The 23,838-nt window shown below is 43.6% G+C and overlaps 2 protein-coding genes across 2 annotated transcripts; one reads left to right on the forward strand and one right to left on the reverse strand.

The window, feature by feature from the left end:
• Positions 1-6,566: 6,566 nt before the first annotated feature.
• On the reverse strand, positions 6,567-20,949 carry LOC130028874 (olfactory receptor 7G2-like). Its single transcript, XM_056119714.1, has 3 exons — positions 20,936-20,949; positions 14,453-15,375; positions 6,567-6,631 (listed from the first exon to the last, which is right to left on the reverse strand). Exons 1-3 carry the CDS (start codon positions 20,947-20,949, stop codon positions 6,567-6,569), a joined length of 1,002 nt encoding a protein of 333 aa, XP_055975689.1.
• On the forward strand, positions 7,219-9,681 carry LOC130028782 (olfactory receptor 7G1-like). Its single transcript, XM_056119630.1, has 2 exons — positions 7,219-7,256; positions 8,730-9,681. Exons 1-2 carry the CDS (start codon positions 7,219-7,221, stop codon positions 9,679-9,681), a joined length of 990 nt encoding a protein of 329 aa, XP_055975605.1.
• Positions 20,950-23,838: the final 2,889 nt, after the last annotated feature.

The following is a 23,838-nucleotide window of genomic DNA, read 5'->3' on the forward strand; positions in this document are numbered from 1 at the left end:
AGGTTTTTTCCAGATTCTGGCTATTGCAAAGCGTGCTGCAATGAACAAACAATTGCAGATGTCACTTAGACTATACCTTTTTGCCTCTCTGGGATATATTCCCAGGAGTGCTATAGCTGGGTCAAATGGGAGATCAAATTCTAATTTTTTGAGAATCATCCATGCTGTTTTCCAAAAGGGTTGGACCAGCCGGCATTCCCACCAGCAGCGAAGGAGGGTCCCTTTCTCGCCACATCCGCGCCAGCACGGGTTGCTTTTGTTCTTGTGGATGTGGGCCAGTCTCTGTGGTGTGAAATGATATCTCATTGTTGTTTTGATCTGCATCTCTCTGATGATTAGTGATGTAGAGCATTTTCTCATGTGCCTTTTAGCCATTTGGATTTCTTCTTTGAGAAAGTTTCTGTTCATTTCCTCGCCCCATTTTTTCATGGGGTTGGGTGATTTCTTCTTGTAGAGTTCAACCAGTACCTTGTATATCCTTGATATAAACCCCTTGTCGGATGTGTATTTGGTGAATATCCTTTCCCATTCTGTAGGCTGTCTTTGTATTTTGGTCACTGTTTCTTTTGAGGTGCAGAAGCTTCTTAGTTTAAGATAGTCCCATTTGTCTATCTCTGTTTTCACTTGCTCGGCCAGTGGCGTGACATTGTTGAAGATACCATTAGCTTCAATATCATGGAGAGTTTTGCCAACTTTGTCTTTAATAAACAATATGGATTCCGGTCTGATGTTGAGGTCATAAATCCATTTCGATCTTACTTTTGTGTATGGCATTAGGCAGAGATCTGAGCCCACTTTTTTGCATGTAGCCGTCCAGTTTTGCCAGCACAATTTATTAAAGAGGATTTCCCTGCTACATTTCACTTTTCTTGCCCCCTTATCGAAGATTAGATGATTATATGCTTGGGAGGAGATGTAAGTATATTCAACTCTGTTCCATTCGTCTGCAGCTCTGTCTTTGTTCCAGTACCATGCTGTTATAATTATTATTGCTTTGTAGTAGAGCTTGAAGTTAGGTAGGTTGATTCCTCCCATTTTCTTTTTCCCAAGAATTGTTTTAGCTATTCGTGGGGGCTTATTGTTCCATGTAAATTTCAGGAGTGTTTGCTCCATTTCTTTGAAGAATGTCATGGGTATCCTTATAGGGATTGCATTGAATTTGTACAGTGCTTTGGGAAGTATTGCCATTTTGACAATGTTGATTCTCCCCATCCATGAACAGGGGATATTTTTCCATTTCCTCGTGTCCTCTTTTATTTCCTGAAGTAGCGTTTTGTAGTTTTCTTTGTACAGGTCCTTTACTTCCTTAGTTAAGCTGATTCCCAGGTACTTGATTTTCTGGGACACAATTGTGAATGGGATTGTTTTCTTCATGTCACTTTCTTCTCTTTCACTATTTGCGTATAGGAAAGCCATGGATTTTTGGGTATTGATTTTATAGCCTGCCACTTTACTATACAAGCCTATTGTTTCTAGGAGTTTCTTGGTAGAGGTTTTAGGGTTCTCTAAATATAGTATCATATCATCTGCAAATAGTGAGAGCTTAATTTCCTCTTTTTCTATATGGATGCCCTTAAGATCTTTTTCTTGCCTAATCGCTATTGCAAGTACTTCCAGTATTATATTGAACAGTAGTGGAGAGAGTGGGCATCCTTGTCTTGTCCCTGACCTTAGGGGGAAGGCTCTCAGTTTTTCCCCATTGAGGATGATGTTTGCTGTAGGTTTGTGGTAGATGGCTTTAAACTAGATTGAGGAAAGTCCCCTCTATTCCCATTTTGGCAAGGGTTTTCATCATGAATGGGTGCTGGATCTTGTCAAATGCTTTCTCTGCATCTATTGATATGATCATATGATTTTTATCTTTTCTTTCGTTGATATGATGGATTATGTTGATTGATTTCTGAATGTTGAACCATCCTTGCATCCCTGAGATGAATCCCACTTGGTCATGATGTATGATCTTTTTGATGAGTTGTTGAATTCTATTGGCTAGTATTTTGTTGAGAATCTTTGCATCTGTGTTCATCAGGGATATCGGCCTGTAGTTTTCTTTTCTTGTGGTGTCTTTATTTCCTTTTGGTATTAGAGAGATATGGGCTTCATAGAAACTGTTTGGGAGAGTTTCTGTTTTTTCAATTTCCTGGAAAAGCTTGAGAAGAACTGGCAATAGGTCCTCTTTAAGTGTTTGGAAAAATTCGCTAGTAAATCCATCTGGACCTGGGCTTTTGTTTTTGGGAAGACTTTTGATTACAGTTTCAATTTCCTTGATGTGAATAGGTCTATTCAGGTACTCTATATCTTCTTGATTCAGCTTTGGGAGATGATAGGAATCCAGGAATTTATCCATTTCTTCTAGGTTCTCTTGTTTTGTGGCATACAGACTTTCAAAGTAGTCTCTGGATCATCTGATATTTTCTGATGGTTATTTCTAGAAGGCGTCCTGTAATGAGAGCAAATACCAGAAGGCCTAGTCTAAGCATGGTCGGAGACAGACTGACACCAAACCCCAACCAGTCAGCTTAGAATTCTCCAGCATGTGGTTGCTTTATTCTTCTCTTTGGGTGCAGATGTATTTCATCTCTCATATCCCTCACACGTTCATAAAATGACTCATAAGCTAATAAAAATGCTATCTCATGTCGGAGTGACTGGCTGAAATCAATCTCTCATGATTTGAAACATCAGCTTTGGGTCCTGAGTTTGGGCCTAGTTTACTTGATATCTGTTAGGCCATGCCTATTGCCACAGGTGAGACTGTCTCCAAATCCCAAAGATAAACACATTCAGTAATATTCAGGTAGAATTTCTTCAAAGGCAGTTGGGAGTGGTGGGGGGGGGGGGTGGGTAGAGAAATAGTACATCGAGGAGAGAGTTTGCAGGGCATCTCCTTTGTTTTGCCAAACCTGCATTAAATCCCCTGCATTCCCTGTGTCTCCCGAACACTACCACTAGGGGTGATTTCTGAGTGGAGAGCTAGGAGTAACCCCTGAGTATTGCCGGGTGTGACCCAAACACCTCCTCATTCCCCAAAATATCTGAGAATTTCATAAGGGGAGAGGGTTCCAAGCCTGTTCCCAGCCCCGGTTTTTATAACTGGCACCAGAAGACCTCCTGAGCATTATTAATCACAGAGAATTATTGGTCATGGCTCCTGGTGTCCCCCAAGAAGTCTCTGGGTAGTTCCGGGGATTCCTAGGCATCATGGAGTGATCCTAGTGGTCTCTGACTGATTTCACTCAGCTCAATACAATATAATACAAAAGTGATCATCCATGTCAAGAGAGGGTTTCGGCAGGGTGATACCATTTCATCGAAATACTTCAGTGCCACCCTCGAGAACATCATGCAATGACTGGAATGGGAAGGAATGGGAGTGAAGATAGATGGTCGGCAACTAGACCACCTCCGCTTTGCTGCTGACATCATTCTAATAACAGCAAACATTAGCCAAGCGACACAAATGCTGACCAACTCCGACCATGAGTGTGGAAAGGTCGAACTACAGCTGAATCTCACGAAGACAATGTTTCTGAGAAACAGTCTTGTTCTTGATGTTCCATTTGCTCTCAATGGAAAGAACATCTCCGAATGCAACAGTTATGTGTACCTAGGTCGAGAAGTCAACATGATGAATGATCTGGCACCTGAGTTGCGCAGGAGGAAGAGAGTGTCTTAGAAGGCCTTCAAGAGTGTTGAAGAAATAGCTAAGAGGACGAAGAACCTCTGATCCTGGCACATCTCTTCGATTCCACTGTTCTTCCTGCATTAACATATGCCTCTGAGACCTGGGCCCTACAAAAACAGGATGAGAACACTGTACGGGTCTCCCAAAGAGGAATCGAAAGAGCTACGCTTTCAGCATCATGCTTTACTCAAATGAGAGAAAGAATCTGGAGTTCCGACCTCCATCGACGATCAAGAATCAGGGACGCTGTCTCCTTTGCCAAGGTGTCGAAAATCAGATGGACTGGACATATAATGAGATTTGGAGATGACCGCTGGACTAGAGCCATTACCGACTGCACTCCACGGGACGTCAAAAGATCGCGTGGCTGCCCACCTACGACATGGTCCGACTTCTTCGTCAAGATCCTGAACGATCAGTTTGAGTCTCTTTGTGTTTCTAGAACAAGCAAACAGCATTGGGCTACAGTAGCACGCAACAGCGGCGAATGGAGACATTACTGGCACCCTCTCAAGCAAATCGATGAGTAACAAGATGTCAAGTGATCAAGTGAAGTGAAGTGATCAATACAACAAACATAGAAACCAGCTCTACTGCAGCAAGGAGTATGACTCCATCTTTTCCATATTTGTTTTTAAAATAGTTTTTGGCCCACTCCTGCAAATCTCAGGTCTGATTCCTTACTCTGCACCCAGGAAGATTACTCCAAGTGGTTCCCAAGAGACCATATGGGTTGCTTGGAATCGAACCTAGATAGATGACATGCAAGGAAAGTGTGCTCCCTGCTGTCCTATCACTCTCTGTCCCCCTGATTTCATCTTTTCTTAAAGCTGACTAGTATTCTGCTATATATATATATATATATATATATATATATATATACAGTAGGTTCTTTATCCACTCATCCATTCTTAGGAAAAAATGTTATATTATTACATTTATTTTTTTAAATCTAGAATTAGTCGGGGATGTAAGAGATGTGTACATGAATCCAAGGCATGGAAATTGGAGTGGAGTGTTCGCAGGTGAGGGTAGTGGAGGGTGTGCACCTGGTCTAATGTGGGGCCAGGGATCAGCCATCATTAATTCTGTGAATCTGCAGTTTTGGTCTTTCAGCTCTAACGCATGGATCAGACCTCATTAACATACCTTCTTAATGAGGTCCTGTGGACACTGATTCCCTAGGAACGCAGAGGGTGGAGGGTGTTCACCTGCCAGAGGCTTCCTTCATAGCTCTTTCCTCTTGAGAAGAAGCACACCTCACAGTCCACTCAATGATGAGCTACCTGGCCGAGATCCCTTGGCCTCACTGTGTCCCTGCCTTTGCTGAGGACGCACCTGTCCTGTGTATCCTGGTGTCTGATCCAGCATCCCTCCCCAGTAATGTCAACCAGGTAGATGAAATTTCCAAGTCTCCAATGGAGACGTTACTGGGCCCGCTCGAGCAAATGAATTTCTAACACTTTAGTGATGTCTTACTTCTTTTCCAGCCATGCCATCTTACTCCCTGACTTGGGTATCTTGCTCCCATCATATTATTTCATCTTACTGCTGACCCGGGTTTCTTACTTCTTGACTTGAGTATTTTACTCCCATCCATTCCATCTTAGTCTCTGACTTGGGTATATTACTCCCATTCCTTCCATGCCATCTTACTCCATTACTCCAGTGTCTTGTTCCCGTTCCATGCATTCCATATTACCCCTTACTCAGGTATTTTACTTCCTTTCCACCCCAGGAAAGCCAGAAGGAGATGATGGATATAAAAGGGTGGTAGGGATTTTGGACCAACTGTCATCGTTTTACAAAGATGATCTGTAACTGGTTCTCAGTCTCTGCTGACCAAATGTCTTAGGATATGGCAGAACCTACTTCCTTCTGGCTTCCCTTTCTCCACAGGGCAACTTTGAGCAAACATTTTGAGTCTGACTTCTTTTGTGGTTTGGGGGAAGGGCTTGTTTTCATTTTTCCCTTTTATTGCTGCTCCTGGTTCTTGATATAGCAATGTGTGTTCTTGTGTTGGTTTCTGAGAGAGAGAGAGAAAGAGAGAGAGAGAGAGAAGAAGGGTGAGAGAGAATGAAAGCAAGTTGACTTCCGAGTTCTTTATTATATTCCAGATTTTTCCTAGTAGAATAAAAGGTGTCGAAAAATATATTTAAAAGTTAACACCTAAAAATAAATAAAACCTCATGCCTTCCTTTTGATATATTCCAACATCAACAAAGGTTGGCATGTTGATATATCAACTCAAACTTTTTTTTCTCAAAAAAATGTACAAAGCAAAACTAAGAGAAGGAAATGGATTTTATTCCCTGAATTTTCTGTTCTTTTCTTCTCGAAGACAAAACTCCCTTGAACTTACTATTATCTCGCAAGATTGCTTTAAGTAGCCTGTGTAGCCATAAAGATATAGAAGATCTTTTAATTCTACCTTTAATATATATCATGGAATGGAGAGGGAAACTAAGATGCAATGATATCATGCACAACTCTGTAAATAAAGATGAATGAATCAGCACCAAGTATACATACATTAATTGTTAAATCACAAAAACAAAATCATTCCAATTGTAAAAGGTTTTGCTAATTCAGTATCCGAGCATTAAGATCGAGTACTTGTAAAAACAATATGATAACCACCTATGGTATAAAATAATAGATGTTAGTATCAAAAAGAGGGCTTACAAATGAAATGGTTATGGTTCAAACTATTATGTAAACTCTGACTACAATTTTAGTTATTATAAAAACCATGTGATTAAACATAACTTTGAACTATATATTTCATAGCTTGCCATTCGTCTTCCAAATTAGTTAGTGACTTTATTTTGGAATAGGACCAAAGAAAGAAATCAATTATCACTGGAGTTATAATTCATGTTTATTCTGAAAACTGTTTTATTGAAAAGGCAATGTACATGACTAATTTACTGATTCTACCAATGTCGGTAAAGTTTTGTGTCTTTTTAAAAAAATTTCACTTAAACCTAATACCTAATGAAATTGATGTAAATGAACTAAAAAAACTCAAAGGTTTTGCTTATGGGTTCATTTGTATTAAGCTTTCAACATGCAAAAATTTTACTTTTTTAATGCAGCAGTGTTATGATATTGAGGAACAACATTCATATTTTTTGAGCTAGCACATTGATTCTCTTGGGAAGTAAATCACTTTGACTGTGTAAACATCAGAGAGAAGAAATTTATAAACACCAGATTATTTGCCATATTTGCCATAATAAAAATATCTATGATGGGGGCTGGAGCGATAGCACAGCAGGTAGGGCGTTTGCTTTGCATGCGGCTGACCCGGGTTCAATTCCCAGCATCCCATATGGTCCCCTGAGCACCACCAGGAGTGATTCCTGAGTGAAGAGCCAGGAGTAACCCCTGTGTATCTCTGGGTGTGACCCAAAAAGCAAAAAAAATCTATGATGATCTCTTGATCACTTGCTATCCCGTTACTCATTGATTTGTTCGAGTGGGTGCCAGTAACATCTCCATTTGTCCCTGTTGTGTGCTATTTTAGCCCAATGGCGTCTACTTGCTCCACGAACATGAAGAGCCTTAAGTCATTTGTTCAGGGTCTTGACAAAGAAGTCTATCTCGTAGGTGGGCGGCCACAAGTTCTTTTGCCATCATGTGGAATTCAGTCAGTAACAGCTCTAGTCCAGTGGCCATCTTCAAATCGCATTACATGTTCAGCCCATCTGATTTTTGATGCCTTGGCAAATGAGAAAGTGTCCCTGATTTTCGATTGTCAATGGAGGTCGGAACTCCAGATTCCTTCTCTCACTTGAGTGAAGCATGATACTCCAAGCATAGCTCTTTCGATTCCTCTTTGGGTGACCCGAATAGCATTCTCATCCTGTTTTCATAGGGCCCAGGACTCTGAGGCATATGTTAGTGCAGGGAGAACGGTGGAGTCAAGGAGATATGCCTGCAGTTGGAGGTTCTTCATCCTCTTAGCTATTTCTTCGACTCTCCTGAAGGCATTCCATGCTGCTCTCTTCCTCCTGCTCAGCTCAGGTGTCAAGTCATTCGTCATGTTGACTTCTTGACCTAGGTACACATAACTGCTGTATTCGAAGATGCCTGGGCAGGGCAAAGCCAGAGGAAACTCTGGTGAAGGTCTGTAGCAGTCCTGATGTGCAAATCTATGATGAAAGAAGTAGAATTTCTGGATTTTTTTAATGTCATCAGGGGAATTACTAAATTCTTTATTGTCACCCTGTACTTTTATGTCACTGAGTAATGAATAATAAAAATCCCCAAATTAGAATTTACTTTGAAGAACTAGACAGTTCCTGATCAAGCACCACTGACAATTTCCTGAGTGACAGCAGAAGTGCCAAGCATATATAGCACCTGTAAAATTTTGACAAGGTCTTCAGATAGTTTGGAGTTCATGGCAAATTTGGGAAATGCTCTACAAAAGGGATTGAACAAAATGCTTCATTTTCTTTGATGTGAGATGGAAATTATATCTCAGCAAACTGTACTGTTTTCGATTCCTATGGTCTTAGCACATGGCATTAGGATTAGAACCAAGAGGTGATAAATAAGTACCTGAGCCAATTAAAAGAATTGAGGACCAGGAGTCATGTGATGTTATAGGAGAGGTAAAAGATCAAGGGCTGATGCTACAGTCCCGTGGGGAGAGCTTTTGCCTTGCATGCGGCTGATGCAGTTTTATTTCCCAACAAACTACAGGATCCCCCTCATAATCTCAAGGAGTGATCCCTGAGTGCAGAGCCAGGGTACCACTTGGTGTAGTCTACACTCAGAAAAAAAATCAGAAAAATTTGAACCTTCACATATGAACTGAGTCACTAATGATACAGTGAAATCCTTTTTATTGAGACCCTAGATTTAAGGCAGATACATCAAATTCTATAAAATTCTCACCGGAGGGAGGTTCGAATATACTAAATCAGAGTGCATGGTTAGAACTCTGCAGAATGCCTGGTGCATACATTCTAACAAGGTACCTGGGCTCTAATGCTAAGGAGATTCTAATTTCCCCTCCCTCTCCCTGACTCAGATTCACCAGCAGCCTTGCACCTGGAAACCTCACAGAAGCTCCCATCTTCCTCCTACTAGGACTAACAGATGATCCGGAGCTGCAGCCCATCCTCTTCTGGCTCTTCCTGACCATGTACATTGTCACCATCCTGGGCAATCTGCTCATTGTCCTGGCCGTGGTCTCGGACCCCCACCTGCACACCCCCATGTACTTCTTCCTCTCCCACCTCTCCTTCACCGACATCTGCATCAGCACCTGCACCATCCCCAAGATGCTGGGGAACATCCGCACCCAGACACAGAGCATCACTTATGTTGGCTGCATGGTCCAGACTTTCTTTGTCATGGTTTTAACTACTTTGGAAAACTATATCCTGGCCTCCATGGCTTACGACCGCTATGTGGCCATCTGCCACCCACTGAGGTACACGGTCATCATGAACCAGCTTCTCTGCGCGCTGCTCATTGTGCTCTCACTGTTGACAAACGTTTCAGTCTCTGGGCTACACGCGCTGATGGCGCTGCGACTCTGCTTCCCTTCGAAAGTGCTCGTCCCCCATTTCTTCTGCGAATTTGCCCAGCTGCTCAAACTCTCCAGCTCCGACACCTTCATCAATAACCTGCTGATCTACCTGGTGGCTGCCATATTTGGAGGCATTCCCGTTTCGGGCATCGTTTTCTCCTATACTCAGATTATCTCCTCGGTTCTGAGGATGCCCTCGGCCCAGGGGAAGCAGAAAGCCTTTTCCACCTGTGGTTCTCACTTGTCTGTGGTTTCCTTGTTCTATGGGACAGCGTTTGGGGTTTACATTACTTCTCCACTTGTGGAATCTTCCAGAGCATCTGCTATCCCCTCAGTGATGTACATTGTGGTGCCACAGCTGATGAACCCCTTTATCTACAGCCTGAGGAACAAGGACATGATGGGGGCCGTGAGGAGGCTCCTGAGTGGAAAACGGTCTATTCTCTGAGGGTGACGCCTGCTCCGGCCTGAGTTCCCACACTGAAGTAAAACAGTAGGAGCCTTAAGACCCACCAAGTTTTCTTTTTTGTTTATTTATTTAGCCTTAGGGTCTGTACCTGATGAGGCTCAGGGGTTACTCCTGGCTCTGTGCTCAGGAATTATTTATGGCAGGGCTCTAGGGACCATGTAGGATGCTGGGGATCGATCTCGGGTGCAAGAGAAGTTCCGAAAGCTCTACTTTAGCCCCAGCCCCATTGGCTTCTACTCTAGACAACTGAGGAGCAAATTTTCCATGGACTATCTGGTATAATGACTCTCATTAGCATGCATCCAAGTCCTAATTCACCTGAGCTCTTGGATATTCTCTGAAAGTAGGATGAATTGTTTTGCTAAGAATCAATCCTTTCAGCCGCACACGCGAGAGGAAAAGGCAGCTCATATAGAGAAGGGAGCGCCAAATAAAGGGTGTTGGGAGGTTCCTCTCAGGATGGGAAATGCGTGATGAGAGTAGACTATAGACCGAACAAGATTGCCACTCAATGTCTCTTTTGCAAACCACAGCACTCAAAAGGAGATAGATAACAAAAGGGAATGCCCTGCCACAGAGGTAGGGTGGGATGGGCAGATGGGGGATGGGAGGGATACTGGGACTGGTGGTGGTGGAGAATGGGCACTGATGGAGGGATGGGTATTCGATCATTGTATAACTGAAACCCAAGCACAAAAAATTGTAAGTCTACAACTGTACCTCATGGTCTTTCACTAATAAAAATTTAAGAAAAAAAAAAAGAATCAGTAGTCCTTTCAGGTGGTGGTCTTTTGCAGATGATCAGGGTGGGTCCCCAATTGTCCTCTCTGGTTTCCTCTTTCCAGGGCCCCCCATTCTACCACAGATATACCAACAGCTTGTGTGCCTGTAGTGAGAGCTCGTACCCTCGTCATCCCATAATTCAGATGAGGACACACTAACAATTCTATGCTTTCTCTTACGCGGGTTCATTTTCACCCCGGAAATCTTCAAATACTTTATTTTACTTTTTCGTTCTTGGGGTAACACCGTGCCTGCTTAGAGCTTGCTCCTGGCAGACTTGGGGACTATATGGGATTCCCGGGGTCAAAGCTGTGTGATGTGCAAGGCAAGAGCCCTCCTACTGTGCTTTCTTGCTGGTCTCATCCATAACCTCAATATTGTAACCATAGCACAGGGTTTGTTATCATTCAGTACTACCAATCCCCTTGCGTTTCCACAATAGCGTTTTAGAAAATGGCTAATCAACATGTCAATCAATATTTCATATTCACATTAAATTGGTAAAACATCAATGAGTTGAAATCTTCTGTGTGTCTGACTGATTCCTCTCTGTGCCCCCAGCTGTCCTGTCCTGTGCCAGTGACACACCAGAGTTTGCCTAGAATGGATAAAGGGGCTGATTTGATGTCCCCAGTGAGTAATTGCCTGGATTGTGCTCTTGGTCTGTTATGTTTTAGGACCCTCTACCCCCTGGATCCTTACTCAGGTCTTAGATCATGTGATGAAATGATCGCCGTGGTTTGAGAAGGTGCTGAGGTATTGAACTTCATTAGTGAGTATCATCAATAGTCTCATATGTTCAAACATAGGACTTCGTGTGTGTTCTAAGGGCGTCAGAGGTTGGTAAATCCTAGTAACAGGGAAAGAGAAACTCTTTCACACTGCAAGAGCTGATTTGCCATCACTAATTCTGTTGGAGGGGGGGTTCTCAGGGAGCTCCTCAGAGGGAGTGCCAGCATAAATGTCAAACACCAAGCCCAGAGACAGTGGCAGAATGCCTTTCCTGCAATCGATGACAATAGAATCCTCAGGGAGCCAACTGGAGCCTGTCTGTGTCCTGGAGTTCAGAGCAGACTGCAAAGGGATGTGTCCACATTCTCTTTCCCCTGATCTTAGCATTACATAATACATAACTCATGTTTCTCACAACTTACTGCCCAGAGACATGCATTGAGATGCTCAAATAATGATCGCAAATAAATACGTCCATAGCCCAGTGACAAGGTTCAAAAGCAGTTTTCATATTCCCCCCTCCCCTATGAGCCCTTTTTTCCAGAATTGTTGATTGAAGTAAACACATGGGAGAGCTTTTTGCTACCTCTGGAAGCACTTTCTATGCCCTTCCATGTGTTTTGATTCACCAGTAAAGAACACTGAGCACACGACTCTAGCTTCCACGCCCCACCCAGAGAGAAGCAGAACTTCAAGACTGCCAGATCTCTCTCCCCCTGGCCTCTTTGTACTGCCCTTGTACCCTCTCCCGTGATGAAATCCTCAGCCCAGTTGCCTTTTCTGGGGCAAGGGGGTGTTTGGGTCAGACCTCGTAATACTTGGGTTATTCCTGACTCTGAACTCAAAAATTACTCCTGATGGCAGTGCTCGGGAGGCACAGGGGTTGCAGGGAATCGAATTCAAAGCAAGGGGAAGATGCCCTGCAAACTTCCTACTCGCTATGCTATACCTCTGGCCCCCATTGCCTTTTAAGAAATTCTACCGAATATTACTGCACGTGTGTGTCTTTGGGATTAGGAAGATGGTCTCACCTGTGGCAATAGGCATGATCTAGCAGATAACATGCAAACCAGACCCAAATTCAGAACCCTAAGCTGATGTTTCAAATCTCCAGGTAGAATGGGTATTCATCTAATGAGACGTTGATTTCTGCCAATCACTTCAACATGAGAGTAGTGTTTTTATTAAGTTATGAGTCATTTTCTGAACATGAGGAAGGGTAAAAGTAAAGTAAAGTAAAGGCCCTTCCCTTGATCATCGATTTGCTCGAGCGGGCCCAGTAACGTCTCCGTTGGAGACTTTGTTGTTACTGTGTCTGGCATATCGAATACGTCACAGGGAGCTTGCCAGGCTCTGCCCTGCGGGCGAGATACTCTCAGTAGCTTGCCGGGCTCTCCGAGACCGGCAGAGGAATCAAACTCGGGTCGGCCATGTTGGCTGCGTGCAAGACAAACGCCCTACCGCTGAGAGATGAAATTCAGGGTATCCAAACAGTAGAATAAAGCAACCAAATGCTGGAGAATTCTTTTATTTATTTATTTATTTATTTATTTTAAATAGTGAAACATCATGAGGTACTGTAGTAGACTTACAAACTTTCATATTTGGGTTTCAGTTATACAATGATCGAGTGCCCATCCCTCCACCAGTGCCCATTCTCCACCACCAATGTTTAAAGTAGCCCCCCCCCTCCATCCCACCCCGGCTCGGTGGCAAGGCATTCCCTTTTGCTCTCTCTTTCCTTTAGGGTGTTGTGGAGTGGCCATCGTGTTCGGTCTACAGTCTACTTTCAGCACACATCTCACATCCTGAGCGAATCTTCCAAACACCCTTTACTTGGTGTTCCCTTCTCTATCTGAGCTGCCTTTCCCTCCAGCATGTGCTGCCAGCATCCAAGCTGTGCAGCAGACCTCCTGGTACTAATCTCAACTATTCTTGGGTTTTGTCTCCCATTCTGTTACTTTATATTCCCCAGATGAGTGCAGTCTTTCTGTCTGTTCCTCTCTTTCTGGCTCATTTCACTTAGAATGATACTTTCCATGTAGAACCACTTGTATGTAAATTTCATGACTTCATCTTTTCTAACAGCTGAATAATGCTGGAGAATTCTAGGCTGAAAGGTTGGGTTTGATGTCGATCTCTCTCCAACCGTGCTCAGACTAGACCTTCTGGTGTTTGCTCTCATTACAGGATGCCTTCTAGAAATAACCATTAGAAAATATCAGATGATCAAGGCCTGTTTTTTTCCAGCGCCTTGGAAATTTTGCACAGCAAACCCAGGGCACAGACAGGCTCCAGTTGGCTCCCTGAGGATTCTATTGTCATCGATTGCAGGAAAGGCATTCGGCCACTGTCTCCGGGCTTGATGTTTGACATTTATGCTGGCATCCCCTCTGAGGAACTCCCTGAGAATCCTCCCTCCAACAGAATTAGTGATGGCAAATCAGCTCATGCAGTGTGAAAGAGTTTCTCTTTCCCTGTTACTAGGATTTACCGACCTCTGACACCCTTAGAACACACATGATGTCCTATGTTTGAGCATATGAGACTATTGATGATACTCACTAATGAAGTTCAATATCTAAGCACCTTCTCAAACCACGGTGATCATTTCTTCACATGATCTATGACCTGAGTAATGATCCAGGGGGTGGAGGGTGGAGGGTCCTAAAACATAACAGACCGAGAGTACAATCCAGGCAATTACTCACTGGGGACATCAAATCAGCCCCTTTATCCATTCTAGGCAAACTCTGGTGTGTCACTGGCACAGGACAGGACAGTTGGGGGCACAGGGAGGAATCAGTCAGACACAAAGAAGATTTCAGCTCATTGATGTTTTACCAATTTAATGTGAGTTCAGAGACTCTCCAAGAGTTCAGGTGAATTAGGAGGTGGATGCAGCTAACAAGAGTCATTATGCCAGATGTTCAATGGAAATTTGCTCCTTGTTTGTCTAGACTAGAAGCCAATGGGGCCAGGGCTATAGTAGAGCTGTAGGGACTTCTCTTGCACCCAGATTCGATCCCCAGCATCCTGCATGGTCCCCCCAAGCACTGCCAGAAATAATTCCTGAGCACAGAGCCAGGAGTAACCCCTGAACCTCTTCAGGTGCAGACCCTAAACCTAAATAAATCAAAAAAATTAAACTAGGTGCTACTGTTTTACGTCATTGTGGGAAATCAAGCCCAGAGCAGGCGTCACCCTCAGAGAATAGGCCTTTTCCCGCTCAGGAGCCCCCTCACGGCCCCTTTCATGTCCTTGTTCCTCAGGCTGTAGATAAAGGGGTTCATCAGCTGCGGCACCACAAGGTACATCACCGAGGGGATGGAAGATATTCTGGAAGTTTCCACGACTGTAGAATTAATGTAAATCCCCAACGTTGTCCCATAGAACAAGAGAACCACAGACAAGTGAGAACCACAGGTGGAAAAAGCTTTCTGCTTCCCCTGGGCTGAGGGCATTCTCAGAACCGAGGAGAAGATCTGAGTGTAGGAGAAAATGATGCCCGAGAATGGAATCCCAGCAAAAGTGGCAGCCACCAGGTAGATCATCAGGGTATTGATGAAAGTGTCAGAGCACGTGAGTTTGAGCAGCTGGGCGAGTTCGCAGAAAAAGTGGGAGATGAGCACTTTAGAAGGGTAGGAGAGTCGCAGCACCATCAGCGTGTGAATTAGGGAGACTGCAACACTTCCCAAGAGTGAGAGGGCAATGAGCAGCATGCAGAGAGACTGATTCATGATGACCGTGTACCTCAGCGGGTGGCAGATGGCCACGTAGCGGTCATAAGCCATGACGCCCAGGAGACAGTTTTCTAAACTCGTAAAAACTATGACAAAGAAGGTCTGGGCCAGGCAGCACGCGTAGGTGATGCTCTGTGTCTGTGTTTGGATATTCACCAGCATCTTGGGGATGGTGCAGGAGCTGATGCAGATGTCAGTGATGGAGAGGTGGGAGAGAAAGAAGTACATGGGGGTGTGCAGGTGGGGGTCTGAGACCACGGCCAGGACAATGAGCAGATTGCCCAGGATGGTGACAATGTACATGGTCAGGAAGAGCCAGAAGAGGACGGGCTGCAGATCCGGGTCATCTGTCAATCCTAGTAGCAGGAAGATGGGAGCTTCTGTGAGGTTTCCGGGTGCAAGGCTGCTGATGAATCTGATGGAAGAGTCAGAGGAAAGGGAGGGGGGGAATGAGCATCTCCTTGGCATTCGAGACCATGGTACCTTGTTAGAAAAGTATGCGCCAGGCATTCTGCAGAGTTCCCACTGTGCACTCTGATTAAAATGCAGAAATGTTCAAACCTCCTTCCAGTAAGAATTTGATGGACTCTGCCTGAGATCCAGGGTCTCAATGAAAAGGATCTAATCGTGTAATTAGTGACTTTATATAAAGACTCAAGACTGTTCTGATATTTTATTTTCCTCTGTGGGATGGGAGGGCATATCCATGATGCTCTGGGTTTATTCCTGCCTCTGTATTCCCGGTGAGACTTGGAAGGGCGTTGGGAGGGGACCCTATGGATGATGGGGATTGAACCGAACCAGAGTCAGCCACATACAAGGCAATCCCCACAGGAATATCGCTCCAGCTCCTGATCCTTTACCTCTATTATCATATCACATGACTCCTGTGAGTTCACAGAGTATTGTGGGTGCTGTGAAGCCCTTAGGTGGCTGAGAGCTGTCTCCAGTCCTCCCCAGCAGAGAAGGAGAGAGACAGGGACCACAGACTGATGGTGAAAATGGGCTGTTTAATGCAGAGCTGTTAACAGGCTTATAGAACATCTGAGGGGGTTGAGGTACCTAGGTGTGTTTGAGCATTGACACCTGGAAATTTACATAGATGATTTATGTGGGAAGACATTAGCATAGAAAATTCTCTTGGGGAGATTAATGCAAGGAAACACTCTGTCTCCTGAGGACATCTACATTGCTTTGATCTTTCCCTCTAGTTGTATATGTTATCAATACTTGCAGTTGTTTGATTCAACACAGTAAGAGACAAAGATCCCAACACTTAGTTCTCTGGGCTTTGAAGGCAAGGAAAGCTTTACCGTAAATCTCACACTAAGTCCTCAGGCCAGTTCTGCTTGCCCTTCCCCATGGGGGTCCTGTCTCTAAAGTCATAATAGCGTCCATCAAGACCATGCATTTATGCTTCCTAGAGTTTTCCACTTGCCCCGTGTCCATCCCAGTCCCATTGAGGGACTTCCCTTTTGGAATGTTAGGAACTACAGCAATTGAAGGCAGAGTCAAGTAACTATGACCGATGCCTAGGAGTAGATATATTTCAGAGTCAATCAACTCCCTAATAATAGAAGCATAGCATTAATTAATAAACAACGTGTTTAAGCAAAGAACATTGCCCTCTAGCAAAATATAAAAAGGCTATAGAGGAAATAGAAAAGCAGGTACAAATGCACAGCACTTCAAGTACAAAACAGTACAAATACTATAAGTATCACTATCACTATCACCCCATTGTTCATCGATTCACTCTAGCGGGCCCAGTAATGTCTCCATTCATCCCTGTCACATGCTAGTGAGCCCGATGACATGTTGGAAGCTAATTGGGGAATGAGGACCAATCATTGTTACTGTTTTTGGCATATCAAGTATGCCACGGGTAGCTTGCCAGGCTCTGTCGTGCGGGTGGGATACTCTCGGTAGCTTGCCAGGCTCTCTGAGAGGGATGGAGGCTTTGGGGGCAGCCTCTAATCACATTTACAGGTGTTTCTAGTCAGGCATATATGCGGGTATGATACTCTCAGTAGCCTGCCGGGTTCTTTGAGAGCGAGAACTAGAGAATAAGAGGCATTAGCGGCAGCGTGATTCCAGGAGCTTGGTTTGATAGTCTCTGGATTCTGGCCGTTGATGGGGGTATACGGCAGTTAGTGGGTGTAACTATCTAGCTACAGGAAGATGGGGGAGCTGGAGGAGACCTGGTGCCGAACCAAGCAGGCTTGAAGATCTTAGCCCCGGGTCCCGCACACCTGTGTTCCTCTGCCGGTTCCTTCATGTGTGAGGCTCGTCCAAGTGTGTGGAGAGTAGTCTCAGCATGGCTTTGGCTGGGTCCCGGAGGTCTTCAGCTGTCAGGGCTTTACTCGGGGCAGAGAGGGAAACTCAACCTGCCCTCCTCCATGGGGCCCTGGTGAAGACAGCCAGGCGGTGGGGGCAAAAGACATTTGTACAAATACAAAGTTCAAAATTGCCAGAAAGTTTTGGCTTATAAGTAATCAAGACTGACTTGGGGAACTGTGAGAATGAGAGGTAAAATACAAAGGAAAGGTTAAAGATAAACTTTAACTAAATTAGGGATGCTAGCAAGAGCTTCTCTGGGAGGAGGAAAAGAGGCAATTCACTGATGAAGCCTAAAACACTAGGGTTAATATACAACAATCCCTGGTTCCCAACTCTTTCTGTTGAGTCAGATGTTTACTTAGCACCTGTTTGGTTTATGGCCAGTGCTATGTGCTACGACCACAGAAATCGAAAACTTACAGTTTACTTAAATATAGTTCATGTTTCAAATAAAAGGAAATGAAGGAATTTGTTCAATCACTCTTGTAGAGCTTGGTTGCCAAATTTGGCATGAACTCAGAACTGTCTGAACACCTTGTTCAAATTTCACAGGTGTTATATCACTGTGGCACTTCTGTTGTTACTCAGGAAACTGAAAGAGACACTTCGTCATGAACTGTCAGTTTCTTCAAAGCAAACTCTAATTGAGATTGTTTATTATTTGTTATTCAAACTACAGAAAAGAACAGGATGCAGATAAAGAGATTAGGATGACGTTATAAAATCCAGACATTTCACCGTTCACATCACAGATATTTTTTATTGCAGCAAATAATCTGTAATTTGTTCCTTTCTTCTCCCTTATGTTTACACAGTCTCACTTCTTTCCTTCCCAGGAGAAGCAGTGTGCTAATTAGAAAAGGTGTGGAATCATCTCCCTCAATATCATAACTCTGCTCCATTCAAAAAGTAAAATTTTTGCATATGGAGAACTTAATACAAACTAACCCATATGCAAAACCTTTTACAACTGGAATGATTTTGTGATTTAGCAATTAATGTTTGTATATTTGGTTTTGATTCATTCATCTTTGTTTACAGAGTTGTGTGCGATAAAATTGTTATAGTTTCCCTCTCCATACCATGATATATATTAAAAATAGAATATTGTCATCTTCTAAATCTTTATGGCTACACATGCTATTTAAAGCAAGCTTGCATCAGGAATGCAGGAAGAGGGGTGAAAATAAAAAAATAATAAAGCAAGCTTGCAAGATAACTGTAGGTTCAAGAGAGTTTGTCTTTGCAAAGGAAAGAACAGAAAATCAAGCAGATAAAATTCAGTTCCTTCTCTGAGTTTTGCTTGTTTTTTTTTTGGACAAAAAAAAGGTTGGAGTTGATATATCAACAAGTCAACATTTGTTGATGTTGGAATATCTCAAAAAGCCAAGAGATTTGTTTTTATTTTTAGGTGTGAATTTTTAAATATATTTTATGTCTTTTTAATTTTTTATTCTATTAGTAAATACTTAGGGCTGGAGTGATAGCACAGAGGGTAGGGCATTTGCCTTGCATGTGGCTAACCCAGTGGACCCGGGTTCAATTCCTTTGCCCCTCTCGGAGACCGCAGCAAGCTACCGAAAGTATCTAGCTTGCACGGCAAAGCCTGGCAAGCTACCCGTGACGTATTGGTATGCCAAACACAGTAACAACAAGTCTCACAATGGAGAAGTTATTGGGCCCGCTCGAGCAAATCAATGAACAACGGGAGGACAGTGGTACAGTGCTACAGGAAATACTTGAAATTGAGTGGGAGTACTGGGAGTAGCAGATAGCTCCTCTCTCTCTCTCTCTCTCTCTCTCTCTCTCTCTCTCTCTCGTCTTTCTTAGAACCCAACACAAGAACACACACTGTTAAATCAAGAACCAGGAACAGCAATAAAAGGGAATGCTGAAAATAAACCTTTCCCCCAAACCACCACAAGAAATCAGAATTAGAATGTTTGCTCGGATTCAACTGGGGGAAAAGGGACGCCAGAAGGAAGCAGGCTCTGCCATATCCTAGGACATTTGATGGCCAGCAGACTGAGAACCATTTAGAGCTAAGTCCTTGTCAACAAGATGACAGATTGTTCAAATCCCTCTGATTCTTTATGCCTGTCATCTCCTTCTAGTTTACCCCAGATGGGATGGAAGTAAGATACCAGAGTAAGGGTGTAAGATGGAATGAATGGAACAGGAGTAAGATACCCAGCAAGGGAGTAAGATGAAATAGATGGAATGGGCTTAAGATATTCTAGCAAGGGAGTAAGATGGCACGCTGGAATGGGGGTGAGATACTCAGGTAAAAGAGTAAGATACCCAGTAAGGGAGTAAGATGGAATGGATGAAACGAAGTAAAATACCTGAGTAAAGGATTAAGATACTCAAATCACAGATTGAGCTGGAATGAATGCAATGGTGGTAAGATATTCAAGGAAGAGTGGAAGATATCTATCTGAGTAAGGGAGTAAATACCTGAGACAGGGAATAAGATGGCAATGTGAAAAGGGAGTAAGAGATCATTACAGTGTTAACAATCTTTTTACCCACTTCTTCAGTGTTGGGGTTTATTAACTTGGAAATTTCATTTACCTGGTTGACATCACTAGGGAGGGATGCTGGATCAGACATCAGGATACACAAGACAGGTGTATCCTCAGCAAAGGCAGAGAAGAATTGAGGCCAAGCTATCCTGGCCAGGTGGCTCATCATTGAGTGGACTGTGAGGTGTGCTTCTTCTCAGGAGGCAAGAGCTATGAAGGAAGCCTCTGTTAGGGGAACGCCCTCCACCCTCCACGTTCCTAGGGAATCAATGTCCACAGGACCTCATTAGGATGGTATGTTAATGAGGTCTGATCCCTGGGTTAGGCCTGAAAGACCAAAACTGCAGATTCACAAAATTAATGATGGTGGATCCCTAGCCCCACGTTAGAGCAGATGGATACCCTCCACTCCCTCACCTGCAAACACTTCAATCTATTTTCTATACCTTGCATTCATGTATACAGATATCTTACCCCCACCACAAATGACATATTTTCTTTTAAAAATTCAGTTTTAGCAATAAAATATATTTTCGATGAATATATGAGTGGATAAAGAACCTTCTGTCTCTGTGCCCAAAGGAATACAGCTTTAAGAAAAGATGAAATAATGGAGCTGGAGAGATGATAGAACACGAGGGAGGGTGCTTGCCTTGTACATGGACAATCTGGATTTGATCCCTGGCACTATAGATTCCCGGAGTACAGGTAGAAGTGATTTCTGAGTGCAGAGCTAGGAGTACCCCTGAGCACTGCCAGTTGTGGGTCAAAGAGTTTTTAGAAAGAAAGAAAGAAAGAAAGAATGAATGAATGAAGAAAAAGTGGAACGAAAGATGTAAATAAAGAAAATAAGAAATAAAGAGAGAAAGAGAAAAAAAGAAAAGATAAAATCACACTCTTTGCTGTAATTGAGATGGTTTCTAATTTTCCTGTACCAAGCTGAAATAAATCAGAGACCCTACGGTCACCCCTATGGATGCCAAGGACTGCTGAAAGTATCCAGGGACTTCTTAAGACACTCCAGGGGACATGGCTTGTGATCCTTAGAAAGTCTTCTAGTTCCAGGGATCAAACCAGAGCTGGGAGCATCCTGGCACCCTCTCCCCTTACCCATTCAATCCCATTGTCCTTTTATTTTCTTTTTTGCTTTTTAGGTCACACCCACAGTGCTCAGTGGTTACTCCTGGCTCTGCACTCAAAAATTACTCCTGACGCGCTTGGAGAACCATGTGGAATGCCAGGATGCCAGGGATCTAATGCAGTTCAGGCATGGCAAGGCAAATACCCTGCAAATGCCCTGCTCACTGTACTATCCCTTCAGACCCCCCACTGCCTTTTAAGAAATTCCACCTGGATAATGCTGCACATGTATGTTTTTGGGATTTGGGAGGTGCTCTCATCTGTGGGCAATAAGCATGATCTATGAGACAACATGCAAACTAGGCCAAACTCAGGACCCTGAACTGATGTTTCAAATCTCAAGGTAGAATGGGTACTCGTTCCCTGACACATTGATTTCTGCCAATGGCTCGACTTGAGAATGGCACTTTTATTAGGTTATGTGTCATTTTCTGAACATGAGGAAGGGTATGAGAGATGAAATACTCAGCACCCAAACCAAGTGCTGGAGAATTCTAAGCTGACTGGTTGGGGTTTTGCGGATCTGTCTTCAGCCGTGCTTAGACTAGACCTTCTGATGTTTGTTCTCATTACAGGAAGCCTTCTAGAAATAACCATTAGAAAACTTGGATGATCAAGGCCTATCCTTTACATGGTCTTGGAAATTTTGCACAGCAAACCCAGGGCAGCACAGGGAGTCCCTAGGGGAAGAGAGAACTCAAAGGCTTGAGGTTCCTTTTCTCTCTGGGTGGAGCACGGGCATCTAGAGTTGTGTGACCCATCACTCTTTACTGGTGAACTAAAAACACAAAAGGGGAGAGCCAAGCTACCAGACCTCGCACCTGGCTGTTTCATTCAGGGTACCACGTAGGAGGGCAGGTGAGGCCCCTCACCGTCCCAAGGGTTCCAGCACGGCAGCCAAAAAGTTCTAGAACTCAACTGCCGCCATGCTCACAGTTGCTCTCCACACGCTAGTCAAGCATCACCCACAAGTGAACTTTCTCTTGGACTGTGAGGCCACATTTGCGACTGCGCAACATGTCATACCTCACACCACTAATGTTCCAAGAGTGGCACACCATATTTAGTGGGGCTTAAAGTAGAAGGCAACCAATCTTAGAGGGAAGCATATTTTTACATATATGTGTATACAAACACACACACATACACACACATATATATGGGCTGGAGCGATAGCACAGCAGTAGGGCATTTGCCTTGCATGAGGTCGATCGGAGTTCAATTCCTCTTCCCCTCTCAGAGAGCCCGGCAAGCTACAGATTGTATCTCGCCCGCATGGCAAAGCCTGGCAAGCTACCCGTGATGTATTCGATATGTCAAAAACAATAACAACAAGTTTCACAATGTTTCTGGGCCCACTCGAGCAAATCAATGAATAATGGGAGAACAGTGCTACAGTATATATATATATATATATATATATATATATATATAGAGAGAGAGAGAGAGAGAGAGAGAAGCATACAAAATTCAATCTTCAACAACATATTAGTAATCTCCTATAGAAGGGCTTCATGGCCCCTGGGTGAAATACAACCATCTTTACACACTTTCCTGTAAGGAAACATTTTTGCATCACTTTCAGCAGTTTATTCATAACAAACCATGCAAAATAATTTTGGTTCTGCCTTGGGTCAGGGCTTGGAGATCGGGTGGAAACATCCCAAATATAGTGCTGGGAAGGTTTTATGGTGGTGAGATTGCTGTTTGAATATGTAATGTAATCAAATATTGTGAACTACTTTATAAAAATGTTTTTTAAAAAACACGAAAGCGCATAAAAGTGCCCCGAGAGGTAGTAAAAAGTCCTCCCACGTAGTAACTTAGACTGATAGTTCTAGAAATAAGGATGCAGGGGGGTGAAGCTATCACAAGGTTTTGAACCTTGTCACTAAGCTATCGATGTATATATTTTTATCTTTATTTGACAGTCTTTGATGTAGGTATCTGGGGAGGGAGTTCTGAGTAACATTAATTTCTGTGTTATAGAAAGTTAACAAGTCAGGGGAAATAGAAAGCAGACACATGGCTTTGCAGTCTGTTGTGAATCTTAGGACTGATACAGGCTCCAGTGGCTCCCTAAGGAATGTTTTTGTCTTTGCATGAAGGGCATCGGGTCACTGTCTCTTGGCTTGGTGTTTGACAGTTACTCTGAGGAACACCCCTCTGAGGAACTCCCTGAGAACCCTCCCTTCAACAAAATTAGTGATGGTGTGTGTAAACACAAAAAGGGGGGCAGCAGCTCTATCTCTCCTGCTGCCCGAGTTCAGTAGTCTCAGGACGCTTCCCCCATCCCAGAGAGGTCAATGGCGATGGGCAGACGAAGGAAGGAAGGAGGGCCAGGCTGGTTTGTGTCAGTTGCAGTTTAATCCATTGCCATCTCTATTCTCCTCTGATTCTCCTCCTGCTTCTTGCTCCCCCATGCTATTTCATTCTCCTTCTCGATTCCCCTTCATTCTCCATCTGGATCCCACAGCCCACTCTGACAGTCTAGTTAAATCCCAATGCATGAGGGACAGATACTCTCTCAGCAGGACGACCAACCCAAGAGCGGTATCCCATGGGTGTGTTTCTCCTCTCCTTGTCCAACAAACATATAAGCATTCATAATATTAATCATTTTGTATGGACACAGTAAGAGATACAGTAAGCTTATAGAATTGCTTTCCTGGGGTCATTTCGATCTCGGACTACAGTGCTCAGGCCAGATTAGTCTTTCCTATTCCTAGCAGAGTTCTAATCTTGTTGTTACTTTTGGATCAGACAGCATCTGTCCATGATCAAGCTCTTAACTTAGAGTTAAGAATCGTGGTGCTTTGGCCTGGCCCATTTCTATGGCAGGTAGCTCACAGCTTGCCCTGGGTCCATTCAGT

The sequence above is a fragment of the Sorex fumeus genome, unplaced genomic scaffold (genome assembly GCF_029834395.1).
Source record: "Sorex fumeus unplaced genomic scaffold, SorFum_2.1 ptg000041l, whole genome shotgun sequence".
NCBI classification, from domain to species: Eukaryota; Metazoa; Chordata; class Mammalia; order Eulipotyphla; family Soricidae; genus Sorex; species Sorex fumeus.

Bases quoted from the DNA above. Each gene is read 5' to 3' on its own strand.
- LOC130028782 (XM_056119630.1), top strand. From the start codon at position 7,219: ATGGCGTCTACTTGCTCCACGAACATGAAGAGCCTTAA. The intron at 7,257-8,729 runs GTCATTTGTTCA...TCCCTGACTCAG, and splicing joins ACGAACATGAAGAGCCTTAA to ATTCACCAGCAGCCTTGCAC.
- LOC130028874 (XM_056119714.1), bottom strand. The intron at 6,632-14,452 runs TCCTGAGCGGGA...AAAACTTTACCG, and splicing joins GAAAGGGGCCGTGAGGGGGC to ACATTGGTAGAATCAGTAAA.